Genomic DNA, 17,030 nt, shown 5'->3' with positions numbered 1-17,030 from the left:
ATATTCTGAGACAATTTGCAACTGGTTTTCATTTTTTATTATTTGTGTTTTTTGAGTTATTTAGCTTTTTATTCAGCAGCTCTCCAGTTTGAAATTTCAGCAATCTGCTTGCTAGGGTCCAGATTTATGGGAACAAAGCCCCAATGGCTGATGGAATACACCCATGTCCTTAAAGGGACTGTTGACCTTTAGATTAACTTTAAGTACTGTGCATAGAGTGATATTCTACAATTAATTTGAAATTTGTTTTAATTTTTTATTATATGTGGGGTTTGAGTTATTAAGCTTTTTATTCAGCAGCTCTCCAGTCACTTTCAGCGCATGCGCAGTTGTCCGAAGCCAGAAGACTGCTTCAACTGCACATGCGCCAATATGGAGCTTACTTTCCGAAGATTACCGAAGAGAAGTATATGGCGCCTGTGAGCTCCGCTGCGCTTAGGACCCTTACACACAGGCGTTTTGAGCTGCGCTCCCCTGCGGCTGAACTCATGAAACCGGAACGCAGGGGAGCGCAGCTCAAAACGCCCCTGTGTAAGGGTCCGTAGTCTGCAACGAGGGCTAATTGGGGGCAATTACTAGAGTTATCACCTGTCCGGGTGGGAGCAGGGAAGCTGGACTATGTAGGGTGGGAGGTAGTGGGTTTCATTATATGGGGGGTTGAATTCTCCTTTAAGTAGGTACATTTTTATTTTTTTGGGTTGACATTCCCTTTAATTTTAAAACACACGCAAAAGCATAATAAAAGGTTTGGCTCGTCTGAGTGTCAGCTAAGTAATTTTCTATCTGCTAACTTTCATACCGAGTCCAGCTGTTAGAACAAGACAGTTAATCTCTTTAGAAAATCACATTAAACATTACACAATACCTGCGCAACAGGAGGGGGCTCTCTGCCTAAAAACCTTTCAGCTATCACAAAGGCAAGATAAAGGCCGTTAAGACTAGATATATATATATACAGCCAACTAAAAAGTTTTAAATATTTACTGAAACAGCATTTTCTTAGAAAGCAAAACACTTAATATTTTATACCTTGCAAACATTATGAGCAAGTGGGTTTTTATATTAAACGCAGAAGTGTGTTCTAAAATAATACAGGTCGAAAGTTTGCACCATATGTAAATAAATGATTATTTCTGTTATAAATTAATGCTTTTTCGAATATTAAAAAAAAGCATATTTAAGATCCATGTTCTTATCTGATTCCCTTGTTCATTGATGTGTGAGCCTCCTGGCTAACCAAAGGCTCATCTGGTTGCTTGACTTTTGATCATCCAAAATGGCAAATTAGGCTTGCTGCTGACCTTCATTGGTTAAAGGGATCCTGTCATCGGAAAACATGTTTTTTTCAAAATGCACCAGTTAATAGTGCTACTCCAGCAGAATTCTGCACTGCAATCCATTTCTCAAAAGAGCAAACAGTTTTTTTTATATTCAATTTTGAAATCTGACATGGGGCTAGACATATTGTCAATTTCTCAGCTGCACCTGGTCATGTGACTTGGGCCTGCACTTTAGGAGAGAAATGTTTTCTGGCAGGCTGCTGTTTCCTTCTCAATGTAACTGAATGTGTCTCAGTGGGACATGGGTTATTACTATTAAGAGTAAGGCCAGACAAGGAGATTCGGGGAGATTTTGTCGCCTGGCGACTTATCGCCAAGTCTTTTGCACGACTATCTCCCCGAACTGCCTCAGCGTCTTTTCCCCATAGGCTACAGCGCAAAATCGTCTGCGCTAATGCACACGCGGCGATGCGTTTTCAATAGTCGTCCAAAATTGCCTCAGTGAGAAGAAGATATCAGATCACATCAGGTTGCCATGGGTTACTGCCCATGTGCAAATTTGACCAGTGTTTATAAATGACCCCTACTGACCCTATCTAAATAAAATGCTCTGTAAATTTACAAATGTATTGTTATTGCTACTTTTTATTACTCTCTTTCTATTCTGGCCTCTCCTATTCATATTCCAGTGTCTTATTCAAATCAATGCATGGTTTCTAGGGTAATTTGGACTCTAGCAACCAGATTACTGTAATTGCAAACCGGAGAGCTGCTGAATAAAAATCTAAGTAACTCAAAAACCACAAAGAATAAAAAATGAAACCAATTATGAAGGGGGTTATTTACTAAACTCCAGTCGGGCTTTTTGGGGCAAAACTCGATTTTGTTCGTGTTGTTTTTAAAACTCAAATTTTTTGAGATTTATTAAAGCCCGATGCAGTAAAATGCCCGAATCTGAAAATCCGCCATCTCAAACCTGCTGAGGTTGTGTATAAGTCAATGGCAGCTGTCCCTATCGGTTTTTGCAGTTTCTGTGGTCTGCGCTGAAATTAGCCCAAAATCTGACCTTTTCAGGCAAAAATCTGAAAAATTCTGGCTTTTAGGGGGGAAAAAACGAATTCAGGTTTTTACCCGAACTAATTAGATCAAGCTTTTAAAATAATAAATAAGGTAAAATCGGGAATGGGAGTTTTACTGTTTTTTTTTTATTTAAAAAATTTGGATTTTAGTAAATAACCTTCAAAGTGTCTCAAAATGTCACTCTCTATATCATACTAAAAGTTAATTTAAAGGTGAACAACCCCTTTAAAGTGCCAGGTCAACCCAGAACCAAACCTTTACTTGGCAGTCCAAATAAATGAGGGCCATCCAGATAGGTGTACAAAATCTGACTGACTGGAATCAAAAGTCCACCAGGTTGGCGGTGACACATGCTAAGATTCGGGGAGATTTAGTGGCCCAGCGACAAAGCAATTCTTTTTCTGGGCCCCTAATCTTACTGAAATTCCTTCCCGCTGACTAGAATCTAAATCGGCGGCGGGGTGGCTCTAGGAGCATTCGTTTTCCGAAGTTGCCACACAAGGAAAATTCCGGTGACTTTGGAAAATGCAGCGCTCCGAGTGTTATCCCACCGGCGATTTAGATTCTAGCCGACGGGATGGTTTTTCGGTGAGATTAGTCTCCCAGAAGAAGAATCGATTTGTCGATGGGCGATTTAATCTCCCCGAATCGCGTTTGTCACCACCCTAAGTGGCCGGATTCCATCTCCGTTTTTAAAAGGGTTTTGCACCTTCTGTTTGTTTTACAGTATAATAACTCGTGTTTATTTTTAAATGCTCATTAAATTAGAACTCATGTTTCATGTCACTGTTCCACAGTTTTTTTTTCTTACTACTTTACTGGTAATTGGAGAGTTGAAGACCAGACATAGAGTTTAGAAGGAATGAGCTGGTGGAATTCCATGGTCACAACTCCAGACTGGCTACTGTGCTGCTTTATGCAGGGATCTATTATAGGGGCTTGGAATTAATTAAATGGCCTGGTTGTTGGACACATACCAGTTTGCTTTTGGAGATCCCCTCAGAGGCTTTCTGAACGAATGTTTAATTTGTTGCAGTGCTTGGGAATCTCTCCCTTGGTAGCCATGAAGTTGCTGAATTTGTTGTGCAGATGTTCAGCTATATGTTCAGATTATCCTATGGATAATTAGCCCCCTCCCTGCTAAAACTTCTCTAGTAGGTTAAAGGTGTAGTTGCATGTAGCTTGTAATACAGCCCTTAAATACAATAAAAGCACTCATCCGTTTCATGTGTTTCTATAGTTCTCTTGTAGAACAGCATAATGGCAGACAGATGAATCTAATATAGCTACACTGCATTGCTTTTAATACGTAGCCCTCAAACAGCTTCTGTGCAAATCCCTCATTCTATGGGAGGGATCAATTATCCGGAAACCTGTTATCCAGAAAGCTCCAAATTTACGTAAAGATAGTCTCCTGTAGACTCCATTGTTTCTTTAATTTTAAATCAGCATTAGACAGTTCAATACGTATTGTTGCACTCTACATTTCGTGCTTAATATTAAACATTGTTACATAGCATTGTACATTATTCTTGGTCCATTGCTGTGCATTTAGTTTGCAAGGTGAAGGATTTAATTAGAATAAGAGAGAGAACAAGTAAAGAAAATAGAAACATAAAATTGTTGCAACAATATGTGATAACAGTCATGAGGGCAGTACATATGAGCATTGCGGCTTCAAGAGCATTTATACGACAGGAGGGAGATCACTGGGTACACAACAAATGCCTTCCCTCCCTCTGCGCCGGCTAAAATGAAAAAAACTATGGCGCTAATCACACGTGGCGATTCGTTTTCCGAAGGCACTTGCTCAGTGGGCTCTGAGCAGCTGTTGAGAAGCTAAGCTTAGGGCTCGTCACTAATTATCAAGCAGAAAATGAGCTTCCCCTATAATATAAGCTGATGCTACAGGGCTGATTATTAAATTCTGATGCTAATTGCACTGGTTTCTGTGCTGCCATGTAGTAATTATGTGTATTAATTACTAATCAGCCTTATATTGTGACATTTCTATTCTATGAGTACTGTATATTGTGAGTGGGTCCCTAAGCTCAGTAAGTGACAGCAGCACAGAGCATGTGCAGGGAATCCAGTAACGTAACTTGAGGGGGGCGGGCCCTGGTGTGTGACGCGCATTTTAGTTTTGCGCGGGATGCCGGGGGGGCCTGAGGGGGTGCGGGCCCTGGCCCGCTCGCACCCCCTGCTCCCCTGATAGTTCCGCCACTAAGTGAATCAGCAGAAAAGAAGATGGGGAGCTACTGGGGCATCTTTGGAGATACAGATCTTTACTGCTAAAGGGCTGTGGTTGCCTTGGGCTGGTACAGAAGCACAAAACATAATGTTTCTACCCTGCTTTTCAGTAAGTTTTTGTTCTCCTTTAACCCATAATGCATATGCTTGCATATCTCCTGAATGTCTCAAAGCTGTCCTCTTCTAAGAATTTACATATTAAAGTGGACCTAATCTAGGCCCAGGCCGTTATGTTATCACGTATTTATTAAGCATTTTCCGCAGGGCTGTTGCTCATCGCTTATTTCCTATTCCATTTGTAGCATGAACCATTGACATTTACATTTTGTAAACAGCCAGTTCTTTATCCATACTAAATCTAAGTAGAATGTGTTTATAGTAATACCGCTCTCCAACTTCCTTTTGGCTTTATTGTGAAAAGCATATGAGTTTGTTTGTCATTATCTATCCCTTTTCAAACTATGTTGATCATTGCTTAAAACATGATATGCCAAAACACAAACCTGGATGCAATCTGGCATTCCACTGCACATTCCTGACTTAAAGGTCTACTACAATATCAGACGAGAGTTGCTGAGAGTAGATTACATATCCTACCTACAACTGCGCTGATCTCTCTACAGTGGCAGAACTAGAGACTTATGGACCCATTTGAAGTTGGGCCTACATGAAGTTGCTTGTCCAGTTTTATCTTTAAACGGATGGTTTAAAAAGATTAAAGGGGAAGTCCACACAAACATAACTTTTTGAAAAGTAAACATTATTGCCAAGTTTCTTGAAATTTACATCAATTAAAAATATGCAGACTTAATGATTTTTAATGGTTTGGAACAGTTCCCTAAGGGCAGTGACACACCAGGAGATTAATCGCTGCTTCTCTGGGCAAATAATCTCCTGCACTCTCCAGTAAAAAGCTTTCCCATAGGCAATAAAGTGAATCGCAGGTGGTAAAACACACGTGTCGTTCCAGTCTCCCAAAATCGCTTGAAGTTTCCTCTTGTAGTGACTTTGACTGTTGGCGAATGAGCATGCTCAGTTCTTCTCAGCTCAGATTACTAAACACACCCTCCAGTCTAATAGCCAATGAAGAGATTTTATTGCTGGTTCCCATAGAAACTCTAGCTGTCTGATCCTATTTTTTTTTTCTCGTAACCACTTCTCCTGAGCTCAGTTTAACCATTACAGTGCTCAACCCTAGCAGAACTTTTTAAAAGTGTGTTGTGCCTGTGTAAATCTGCATTGCAGGAACTTTACAGCATACATGTCCGTTTTGCACATATCTTAATGTTACGGATGATGTGTCAGAGGGAAAATGGCCGCCGGGTGAAATTTGTTTTAGGAAAATGTGATGGTGCTAGCAAATGGAGGGGGTACTGTATATGCAGTACAAATGATGTGGCTTGGGTAGGGAAGATATGTCCAACTTATATACATGGTAGGAAAATGTAGGCTTTACATGTCCTTTAAGGGCATGATGTAGTCGGGCCCTGGAGTTTTATTCCCGTAACTATTGATCAAATGGTTCTGGTCCACATCCAGTGGCATAACTAGATATCAATGGGCCCACAGCAAATTATTTTTCAGGATCCCAAAATGTCTAGAGGTTGACCTGTTTTATCGATATGTATTGAACATGATTATGAATTAGGGCCCCATGGGACCCCTATACCTCCTCTGCCCCCCTGCAGGCTCAGGGTTTGCTTCCTCTGTAGTTACACCCACATCAGTGATATTGATGTAAAAATGGTGCTTCCACCCTTATGCTAAATGGATCAGCTGTACAGGGTGAATGTGTGGGAATTTTTAGTTTACTCTATCTTTTTTCCAGGCACAGCGTATAATGTGTAATCTTGGTTTTGCCTGTGAACCAGGTTTGACAGGCCTCACCATAATTTATGAATTATTTTTTTTCTGCAACATCTCTCAGTTGTGCTTTGGCCCATTTCAGTGTATTCAGCTAAAAATAAAGAAAACAACTGAACATTAAAGCAGTGTAATGATTTAATGGGGTTCTGAAAGGAAAACACTATTAGTGATAATTGCTAAGCCGAGAGATAAATGACTTTCCACTCACAATTCTGTCAATGAATTCACCCTGGAATAGAGTCTAGTTGCTGTGATGGATGCGCTGGGTTGTAAATAACAAAGTTCAGGGGCACATAATATATATCAGTAGACATGGTTCCTGGAGTGGGGGAATGTAGCTGTGTAACACACTGTGGTCTCATCAATATTCCTCTAAACACAACAACTGCTTGTCATTCTATTTTATTTATGTGCAGCATTAGAAATCACTCAAAAGAATAAAAATCTAATAAAAGCGTGTTATTTTCTAAATACTGAGCATTCTACTAAAATGTGATAAAATCTCCATTATAACTTTGGTTAAACTTGGGAAATAGAGATGGTGCAGAGAAGAGCAACTAAATCAATAAAGGGGATATAAGTGTACGTGGTGCAATACCTTATATTCTAAAGTCTTTAGATAATTTAATTGTATTAACAGGTATGGGACTTGTTATCAGGACCCCAGGGTTTTCCGGATAAAGGATCTCTCTGTAATTTGAATCTTCATGCCTTAACTCTATCTTTTGAACATTAAAGGGGTTGTTCACCTTTAAATCCACTTAAGTAGGGATGCACCAAATCCAGGATTCGGTTCGGGATTCGGCGTTTTTCAGCAGGATTCGGATTCGGCCGAATCCTTCTGCCCAGCCGAACCAAATCCTGATTTGCATATGCAAATTAGGGGCGGGAGGGAAATTGTGTGACTTTTTGTCAGAAAGTAAAAAATGCTTTCCGAATCCTAATTTGCATATGCAAATTAGGATTCAGTTCGGTATTCGGAAATCTTTCCCGAAGGATTCGTGGGTTCAGCTGAATCCAAAATAGTGGGTTTGATGCATCTCTAACTTTTAGTATGATGTAGAGAGTGATATTCTGAGACAATTTGCAATTGGTTTTCATTTTTTATGATTTGTGGTTTTTGAGTTATTTAGCTTTTTATTCAGCAGCTCTCCAGTTTGCAATTTCAGCAACATGATTGCTAGGGGCTAAATTACCCTAGCAACCATGTATTGATTTGAATTGGATACTGGAATATGAATAGGAGAGAGGCCTGAATACAAAGAGGAGTAATAAAAAGTAACAGTAACAATAAATGTGAAGCCTTAAAGAGTATTTGTTTTTTTAGATGGGGTCAGTGACCCCATTTGAAAGCTGCAAAGGGTCAGAAGAAGAAGGAAAATAATTCAAAAACTACAAAAATGAAAAAATGAAGTCCAATTGAAAAGTTGCTTAGAATTCGCCATTCTATAACATACTAAAAGTTAATGTAAAGGCGAACCACCCCTTTAAATAAACCCAATAGACTGGTTTTTATATCGTAGTTGGGATCAAGTAAAAGGTACGTTTTTATTATTAAAGAGAAAAAAGAAATAATTTTTCAAGAATTTGGAATATTTTGATAAAATTGAGCCTATGGGAGACGCATCTTCCGTAATTCTGAGCTTTCTAGATAACTGGTTTCCAGATAACAGATCCCATACTTCGAAATTCGACCATCGAATTGAAATACTTTGAATATCGAAGTCGAAGTTTTTTTCATCGAATTTGGGTAACATCGTTCTAGTAGACCAGGGATCCCCAACCTTTTGAAGCCGTGAGCAACATTCAGAAGTAAAAGGAGTTGGGGAGCAACACAAGCATGAAAAATGTTGTTGGGGTGCCAAATAAGTGCTGTGATTGGCCATTTGGTAGCTCCTATATGAATTGTCAACCTACATTGAGGCTCTGTTTGGCAGTACATCCGGTTTTTATACAACCAAAACTTGCCTCCAAGCCTGGAATTCAAAAATAATCTCCTGCTTTGAGGTCACTGGGAGCAATATCCAAAGGGTTGGAGAGCAACATGTTACTCACGAGCTGCTGGTTGGGGATCACTGTAGTAGACATAGTAACATAGTAAGTTAGGTTGAAAAAAGACACACGTCCATCAAGTTCAACCTTTAGTCTATACATATAACCTGCCAAACTGCTAGTTGATCCAGAGGAAGGCATAAAAAATACATGAGGTATAAAGATCCATTATCCGGATATTCCCAGGTCCTGAGCTTTCTGGATAACAGGTCCCAATCCTGTATTGTATAATTGATATATCTCATCTTAAAGGGGTTGTTCACCTTCAAACAACTAGTTGTTATCAGATAGATCACCAGAAATAACGACTTTTTCCAATGACTTTCTATTTTCTATGTGTCACGGTTTTTCTAATATTGAAGTATGAAGTGTCATTTCTCTCCTTCTGAAGCAGCTCTGGGAGGGGGGGTCGCCGATCCTGTAAACTGTTCTAAATTGATACATTTAGTTGATACATTTCTTATCTTTGTCCCTGCTGAGCAGAATCTCTGGGTTTCATTACAGGCAGCTGTTAGAATTGATACAATTGTTGCTAATACTCCAGAGATGCTGCTGAGAAATGGATCAACTAAATGTTGCAAAATTGTAACAGTTCAGAATTTGCACCTGAATTACTGAGCTGTCAGACTCAAACACCAGAGACAGGGACATTCAACTTTAAACTTAGATTTTGGAAAAAACGTAAAAAATAAATAATGGAAAGTAATTGGAAAAAGTCATTATTTCTAGGGAACAATCTAAAAACAGCTAAATTGAAAAAAGTGTTTGGAAGGTGAACAACCCCTTTAAATCAGCTGTGTGTGTAGCCACATTACTATATGCATTTTTTCCCCTTTTCTCCTGACAGGACTGTGCGTACTTGGGATGTCTCCAATGAGAAGAAGCACAAGGGTATATTTAAACCAAGATCTGTGCAAGGGAAACCTGTGATCCCAACGTGCTGCACTTACAGCAGAGATGGCAAATTCATTGCAGCGGGGTGCCAAGATGGATCCATCCAGATCTGGGATCGTAATATGAGTGTAAGTAAAGTCTTCTCACTTTAAACTTCGCTCTATTTGATACAGGTATGGGATCCCTTTTCCGGAAACCTATTATCCAGAAAGCTCTGAATTACTGAAAACATGCCCCCCCATAGACTCCATTATAATCAAATAATCCACATTTTTAAAAATTATTTCCTTTTTCTCTCTAGTAATAAAACATTATTATCAGTATTATTCAGGCCTCTCCTATTCATATTCCAGTCTCTTATTCAAATCAATGCATGGTTGCTAGGGTAATTTGGACCTTAACAACCAGATTGCTGAAATAACTAACTGGAGAGCTGCTGAATAAAAAGCTAAATAACTCAAAACTAGGGATGCACCGAATCCACTATTTTGGATTCGGCCGAACCCCTGAATCCTTCGCAAAAGATTCAGCCGAGTACCAAACAGACTCCGAATTTGCATATGTAAATTAGGGGTGGGAAGGGGAAAAAAATTTACTTCCTTGTTTTGTGACAAAAAGTCCTGCAATTTCCTTCTCCGCCCCTAATTTGCATATGCAAATTAGGATTTCGGTTCGGCCGGGCAGAAAGATTCATCTGAATCCGAATCCTGCTAAAAAGGCCAATTCCCGAACCCAATCCTGGATTCGGTGCATCCCTACTCAAAACCACAAATAATAAAAAATGAAAACCAATTGCAAATTGTCTCAGAATATCACTTTCTACGTCATACTAAACGTTAACTCGAAGGTGACAACACCTTTATGATAATATAATTGAGCTAATGTCATACAAGGCTATTGATATTTGATTTTAAACAAATTTGATTCTCATCAATCTCCTTTTTATTGCAATTAATTTGAATATTTACTTTCCTATCAGACACTTTAGCCTTCTCTATAACCGCATTTAAAACTTCTCTTATTTCTCTTTTCAACCAATGGCACTGAAGGATTTGTGGTCTTGTCGGGAAGTTTAATTCTTAATCAAGAGACAGAAAAGGTAATCGTTGTGACCACAGTCCCCAGTGTCCTACTGTCTCCCCGTGTGGAGTCCCAGGGCCTAGAAATAAAAACATATAGAAGTTTTTCGGACCTCTACACTATTTTTCCTTTTCCAACTTTTATTCCTTAAATGGCGGTTTTGGAGATTTTTTAATTTAATTAATGAATTCACTTCTCTAAATGTCTATTTAGCACCAGCACTTTGAATTAATTTCTAATTCGAATTATCAGCAGTCTGAGACTGCAACTAGTTCAGCCAGCACTTCATCATTTTATAATTATTTTCAATTCAATTATTGATGGATGCTGGAAAATTCCTTGGTGCACGCTACATGTTTTCTTAAAGGGATATTGTCATGGGAAAGTATGTTTTTTTTTCAAAACGCATCAGTTAATAGTGCTGCTCCAGCAGAATTCTGCACTGAAATCCACTTCTCAAAAGAGCAAACAGATTTTTTTTTATATTCCATTTTGAAATCTGACATGGGGCTAGACATATTGTCATTTTCCCAGCTGCCCCAGTCATGTGACTTGTGCCTGCACTTTAGGATGGAACTACTTTCTGGTAGGCTGTTAATTCTCCTACTTAATGTAACTGAATCAGTCTCAGTGGGACCTAGATTTTATTATTGAGTGTTGTTTTTTAATCTACCAGTCAGCTGTTATCTTGTGTTAGGTAGCTGCTATCTGGTTACCTTCCCATTGTTCTGTTGTTAAGATGCAGGGAGGGGGGTGATATCACTCCAACTTGCAGCACAGCAGTAAAGAGTGACTTAAGTTAATCAGAGCACAAGTGACATGACTGGGCGCAGCTGGGAAACTGACAATATGTCTAGCCCCATGTCAGATTTCAAAATTGAATATAAAAAAATTTGTTTGCTCTTTTGAAAAATGGATTTCAGTGCAGAATTCTGCTAGAGCAGCACTATTAACTGACGCGTTTTTTTTAATTAAAAAAAACCATGTTTTGCCATGACAGTATCCCTTTAATGAATGAATTGATTGATTGATTTGATTGATTTTTAAATGGTACCTAATTAATTAATCTTTGTAGCAGTAGACATTTATATATATATATATATATATATATATATATATATATATATATATATATATATATATATTTTAGAATTAAGCACTGTTAATTATTTAACTCGCCAATTTGAATAATCAACTACTGTAATACAAAAGGAACCACACAAATAAATTGAGTGTTCTTTTATAGTACATTGTATCAATTGGTACACAATATCTGAATAATCACAGGTAATGCACATCAGATTGTGCTAGAGAGTGTGGGGTTTTACTACTTTCCTTTCCTAAAGGGTAGGACTACATGGATGTTTTCGGTGCGATCCGACGTGCTGCGACAAAACGCCTGCAACAAATCGCATTCAGCGGAAATAAGGTAAGTGAATGCATTGTCGGATGACGTCGGAGCGTTGAATCAATGCTGTGTTTTCATCCGACAATGCATTCATTTACCTTATTTACGTTGCATGCGATTTGTCGCAGCTCGTCGGGTCGCGCCAAAACGTCTGTGTAGTCCTACCCTAATACTCATACAAGGCTGTGTTATTTGTTATCTTTTGTATGGAACAAAGATATGGTGCTGGGGTCAACCCCATCTCTACCATATACAGTGCCTTATGTATGTGTTTATGCCCCAATTTAATGTTATTTATGGTTTTTATATGCGCAATATGTTTGGAAGTAAAATATCTTTGAAAGATGGTTAAACTTTCTAAACTGGAACTATTTCACCATTTTCTACATTCCTCGAAGGCAGCCAACTTGAAAATGCAATTTATTTTGTATCCTTGCCATCCTGAGGCATTCCGCTCCTTCGCATGGCAGAGATTTGAAACTGACACCTTGCCTGTTCTAGCATGGAGATTATTTGGCAGCCAAGTATTAAATTTGTTTTAATGCTTTTAGTCTTGGCACCTCTGAGTGCTAAAAGAGGAGTAAAAAATGATATTCTTACATTAACGGGCAGAGTTTAATATGACATTCTCACAATGGCACTGCTAAAATGTCTTTGAGATATTTAACACACACACACCAAACACACACCAAACACACACCAAACACACACCAAACACACACCAAACACACACCAAACACACACCAAACACACACCAAACACACACCAAACACACACCAAACACACACCAAACACACACCAAACACACAACAAACAAGGGCACACAATTCCCCTCGCCTCTTTTCCTTGGAGACACTCCTAATTAATGTAACTTGCCTAACCTCAAGCAAATTCAGAGCTTGAGCACATGCATATCTATCATACAGATCTCTATCCAGAAACCCATTATCTAGAAAGCTCTGAATTACTGGAAGACCATCTCCCATAGACTCTATTTTAATTAAATAATTCAGATTTTCTCTGTGATAATAAAACAGTTCCATGTACTTGATCCAAAAGAAGATATAATGAATCCTTATTGGAAGCAAAACCAGCTTATTGGGTTTATTTAATGTTTAAATTAATTGTATAAAGACTTAGGGGTAGATTTATCAAATTGTGAGTCTAGAGCTAAATAAATAAAAACTCGCCCATCTTCTATTCATTCCTTTAGGATTTTAAAGGGACCTGTCACCCAGACACAAAAATCTGTATAATAAAAGTCCTTTTCAAATTAAACATGATATCCAATTTCTATTTTTTATTAAAGCATTCATTGCTGTTGTAAACTCATTTAAAAATGTCAGCTGTCAATCAAATATTGTCTGTGCCTCCTCTATGCTTTATGCAGACAATTACTTTCACTTTCCATTCAGCACTTCCTAGATGTCACTGCTCTCCCCACATTCCCCCGTTCTCTTCACCATTTAATTGTGTAACCAGGGCATGGGGATGGACATCAGGTCCCCCATTCTGGTGCACAACCAAGATTCTGAGATGATACAAGACTTGTCTTAATAACAGTGTCCACAAAATGGCTCCTGTCTGCTTGCTATAATTATGACTTCCCAGACTGAAGGAAACAAGGTTCAAATAATTTATATAGTGTAATTAAAGTTCATTTTGTTGACTAATGTGATAAAATAGGATTTGGAATAATTTGTTTGGCTGACGGGTCCCCTTTAAGAAGCACATTTATCAATGGGTGAAAGTTAGAACTCAACATTTGATAAATATGCTTCCAAAACCCCATAGGAATGAATAGAAGATAGGTGATGTTTTATTTATTAAGCTCTGCTCTAAACTCACATTTTGATAAATCTACCCCTTATTGTATGATGATCGAAATTGCAGAAAGATCCCTTATCCGGAAAATCCCAGGTCCCGAGCATTCTGGATAACCGGTCCAATACCTGTAGCACGTTGTTATTTTGCTTGGTTTTCCCAGATGGGCAAGGTATTACCAGCTTTCCTTTCAAATAAAGGAAGCTCTGCCAGTTTCAGTCTAAATTGTTGTTCCTGAATATTTTTCCAAAAATAGTTTGGAAGTTGAGGTGTTACTACTTTATTCAGATTTATTGGGTTTTTATGAGATTTGTTTGCTTATTCGAACCATTGAAACTCTCTGAACACTTGTTTTTTTATCTGAGGCATAATGTAATTTATTAGCTGTAATATAAAACGTTCTGTATTTAATAAACATCTTCATGTCGTGCCATGTTGTTTAAAGGGATACTGTCATGGGAAAAAAAATATTTTTCAAAATAAATCAGTTAATAGTGCTGCTCCAGCAGAATTCTGCACTGAAATCCATTTCTCAAAAGAGCAAACAGATTTTTTTTATATTCAATTTTGAAATCTGACACGGGGCTAGACATATTGTCAATTTCCCAGCTGCCCCAAGTCATATGACTTGTGCTCTGATAGTCCTAACAGTCTCTACTAGAAGAACAGTAGGTGGGGGTTAATCAATCACAGCCCTGCATTCACACAAACAAACACAGACTTCATCTCTCTATCAGGTCAGCCTAGCTGCTGATTGGTTCCTGTCCTACAGTGCAGTGTGCTGAGTTCCGCCAGCTCCCTCGCACAGCCTGGAAAAGGAGGCAGCAGGAAGTGGAACAGATGGGTAGGGCTAGTAGGGTTTTTGCAGACATTTTTATTATACTACTTTTCTCAGCACATTCCTTATATATTTAAAAGAGTATAATGCATTGGCACATTCTTATTTTTCACAAAGTATGTCTCCTTTAAGGGACACCAAGCCCAAAACAAGTTCTTGCTAAATTGTAATTAATGTAGAGGAACACCTATTCTAAACATTTGTTGTGTAACATATGACAAACTTAGAGTTGTTGCAGCTGGGACACCGACAGAAAACTGCTGGAAACTTGCAAAAAAGGGTTATTTTCAGATGATTTGGAGAACTAGATTCAGCTGCACTTTTGTTTTACATTGGAGAGCTTTATAGAAGTTGGCTGAGATCTGCCAATGATATTTATATGAGGTGCATAGGGAACCCTTTAAAGGAGAATGAAAGGTCTTCTTACTTGGGGGGTGCCAAAAGTTAGTCACCCCCAAGTGATCGCATGTGCTTACCTGAAACCCTGGGTTGGTGCTCTTATCAGAAAAAAAGCTGCACCGGCCCGGGATTCTTCCAGTGAGCACCACGGAGCGATCATCTTCCGGCTTCTTCTGTCTTCAAATTTCCCGGGGCAGACACCTGCACTGTAGAACGAAATATCCAACTCTTTCACTAAAGTTTGGCTTTTTTTTTGTCTAACTTTTAGCACCCCCACATTAGACCTTTCCTTCTTATTTTAAAATGCACCACTTTAAAGTCATTGCATAGAGATGGCCTGCAAGTCATGACCACAAGCTCCATGCTAGTCATCTGAGGTCACCTCAGTAGCCATACACATGAGCACTTTAGTAACAGTCTGAACTTAGACCTTGCATAGATCAGTTTGTAAGGGCACTATAGAAAAGCATATATTTCTTTTATAGACTGTATGTGTGCAACCTAAACAAGGTCTTTATATGTAGCAAAAGTCTTTACACCCAGATAATTGCTTGTAAAATTCAATTATGCTCAATCTGATGATGAAAGGGATAGAGCTGCACTTCTTATGCTTGAGACCTGCAGATTTGTGCCTGACATTGCACATTACATGTACTAATGACTTGATTATATTTAGTTAAAGCAGTGATTAATCCCTTATGGACAATGCCAAGTTATCGATTGCCCACACTACGGTGCCCAGCATGGCACGATGATGTCTCTTGGAAACTTTAATATAAGTAGGTCATTGTTGCAGTGTTTGAACTTACTGCTCCAGCTTCACAACCTTGATGATTCATTGTCTGAGATTCCAGAGCCTAACATTTACACCATTATAAACAGAACAGTCAGTGTTTAATGTTCATGGGAGCAACTTGAAGTCCTCGTGTTGTGTACAGGAATGAAAACACTCCATGCCATATGGTACAAACAATTTTGTTTTTTTATCCCATGTGCTGTAAGTATAAGATTTTACATGTGGGATAGAAGAACCAATAAGTATTTTATTTGCTTTACTGAATTTATGTATAATTTATGTCTGAATTCCTCAACAAGTAGAACCCTTGAGCCAGTTAATCATGCCTTCCTTCTTTTCGTTCAATTCTTAGATTTTTACAATATTTTACAAGATCTTTACAAATCAGAGTAAATCTGTGCAGCTGTTCCATTCATATAGTAATGGAAGGAGATATGTCTGGCAACCCTCTGGTGTAACTGTGATTCTCAGACCTTCCTATTGGGAGCCATCAGCAGCTGATATTTTCTGGATGGGCATTCGGATGATTTGGGAAGTCACATTATCTTGATGAGTTATTGTAGCATTATTGGGGATCAGCTTGTTTTGTCCAAGTCCTTTTATAGAGAAATGTTCCCCTACGTATACTGCTTAACCTCAACTTATTCTATGCTCTTTAATGCTAATACTTTATTACTAATATTACTATGTGATGTAAAGTTCCTGTTGCTTAGGATAGCAATGATAAGTGCATAGTGAAAAATGGAAAAACAGTAGATAATGTAGGAGCGAAGAGAAGGTGGTTTAGAAAGGTGGTTACGTTTTTTATGGATAATGTAATAGGGTTACATGAAAAAGCAGATCGTAAGTGATCGTTTGAAAGCATGGAGGTTGCAGAATTGTTTTTCACACTGATGTTGTCAGGCAGAGGAACTCAAATGGTTCTCCATTCTGCATTTTTTAAATGAATCTTGAGCTCATTCTCCTATTATCTATAATCTTGAGCTATACCCCCCTCGGCAAATTGTATTCGCTCGAGCCACGCAAGTCAGTGCCTTTATCCCAGTAGATTGTGGCGTTTCCTCTCTTCTTCTATGGAATGTCTTATGGATCTGATAGGAGATCTCTAGAAGGGGGTGTCCCTCGGTGCTGGGAATCATAATCACAAACCACTTCTTCTTCAAGGTTCTCTAGTCCTAAATGACTGTTTCTCTGAAGATGAACCCTGAGATATTCCTTCTTCTAAACCTGACTATCCAGAGCCACTCTCAGGCTTTACAGTCC

The 17,030-nt window shown here is 38.6% G+C and overlaps 1 protein-coding gene across 2 annotated transcripts in view; it reads left to right on the top strand.

The window, feature by feature from the left end:
* Positions 1-17,030, top strand: part of wdr70.L (WD repeat domain 70 L homeolog) — a 194,601-nt gene that overhangs the window by 98,359 nt on the left and 79,212 nt on the right. For both annotated transcript variants that reach the window (XM_041580207.1, NM_001092174.1), the window contains 1 exon segment: positions 9,376-9,550. In XM_041580207.1, coding sequence (XP_041436141.1) covers positions 9,376-9,550 — 175 coding nt within the window.

Source organism: Xenopus laevis, chromosome 1L (assembly GCF_017654675.1).
Source record: "Xenopus laevis strain J_2021 chromosome 1L, Xenopus_laevis_v10.1, whole genome shotgun sequence".
Taxonomy (NCBI): domain Eukaryota; kingdom Metazoa; phylum Chordata; class Amphibia; order Anura; family Pipidae; genus Xenopus; species Xenopus laevis.
The sequence above is the reverse complement of the archived record's forward strand: the minus strand, read 5'-3'. Positions and strand labels throughout refer to the sequence as shown.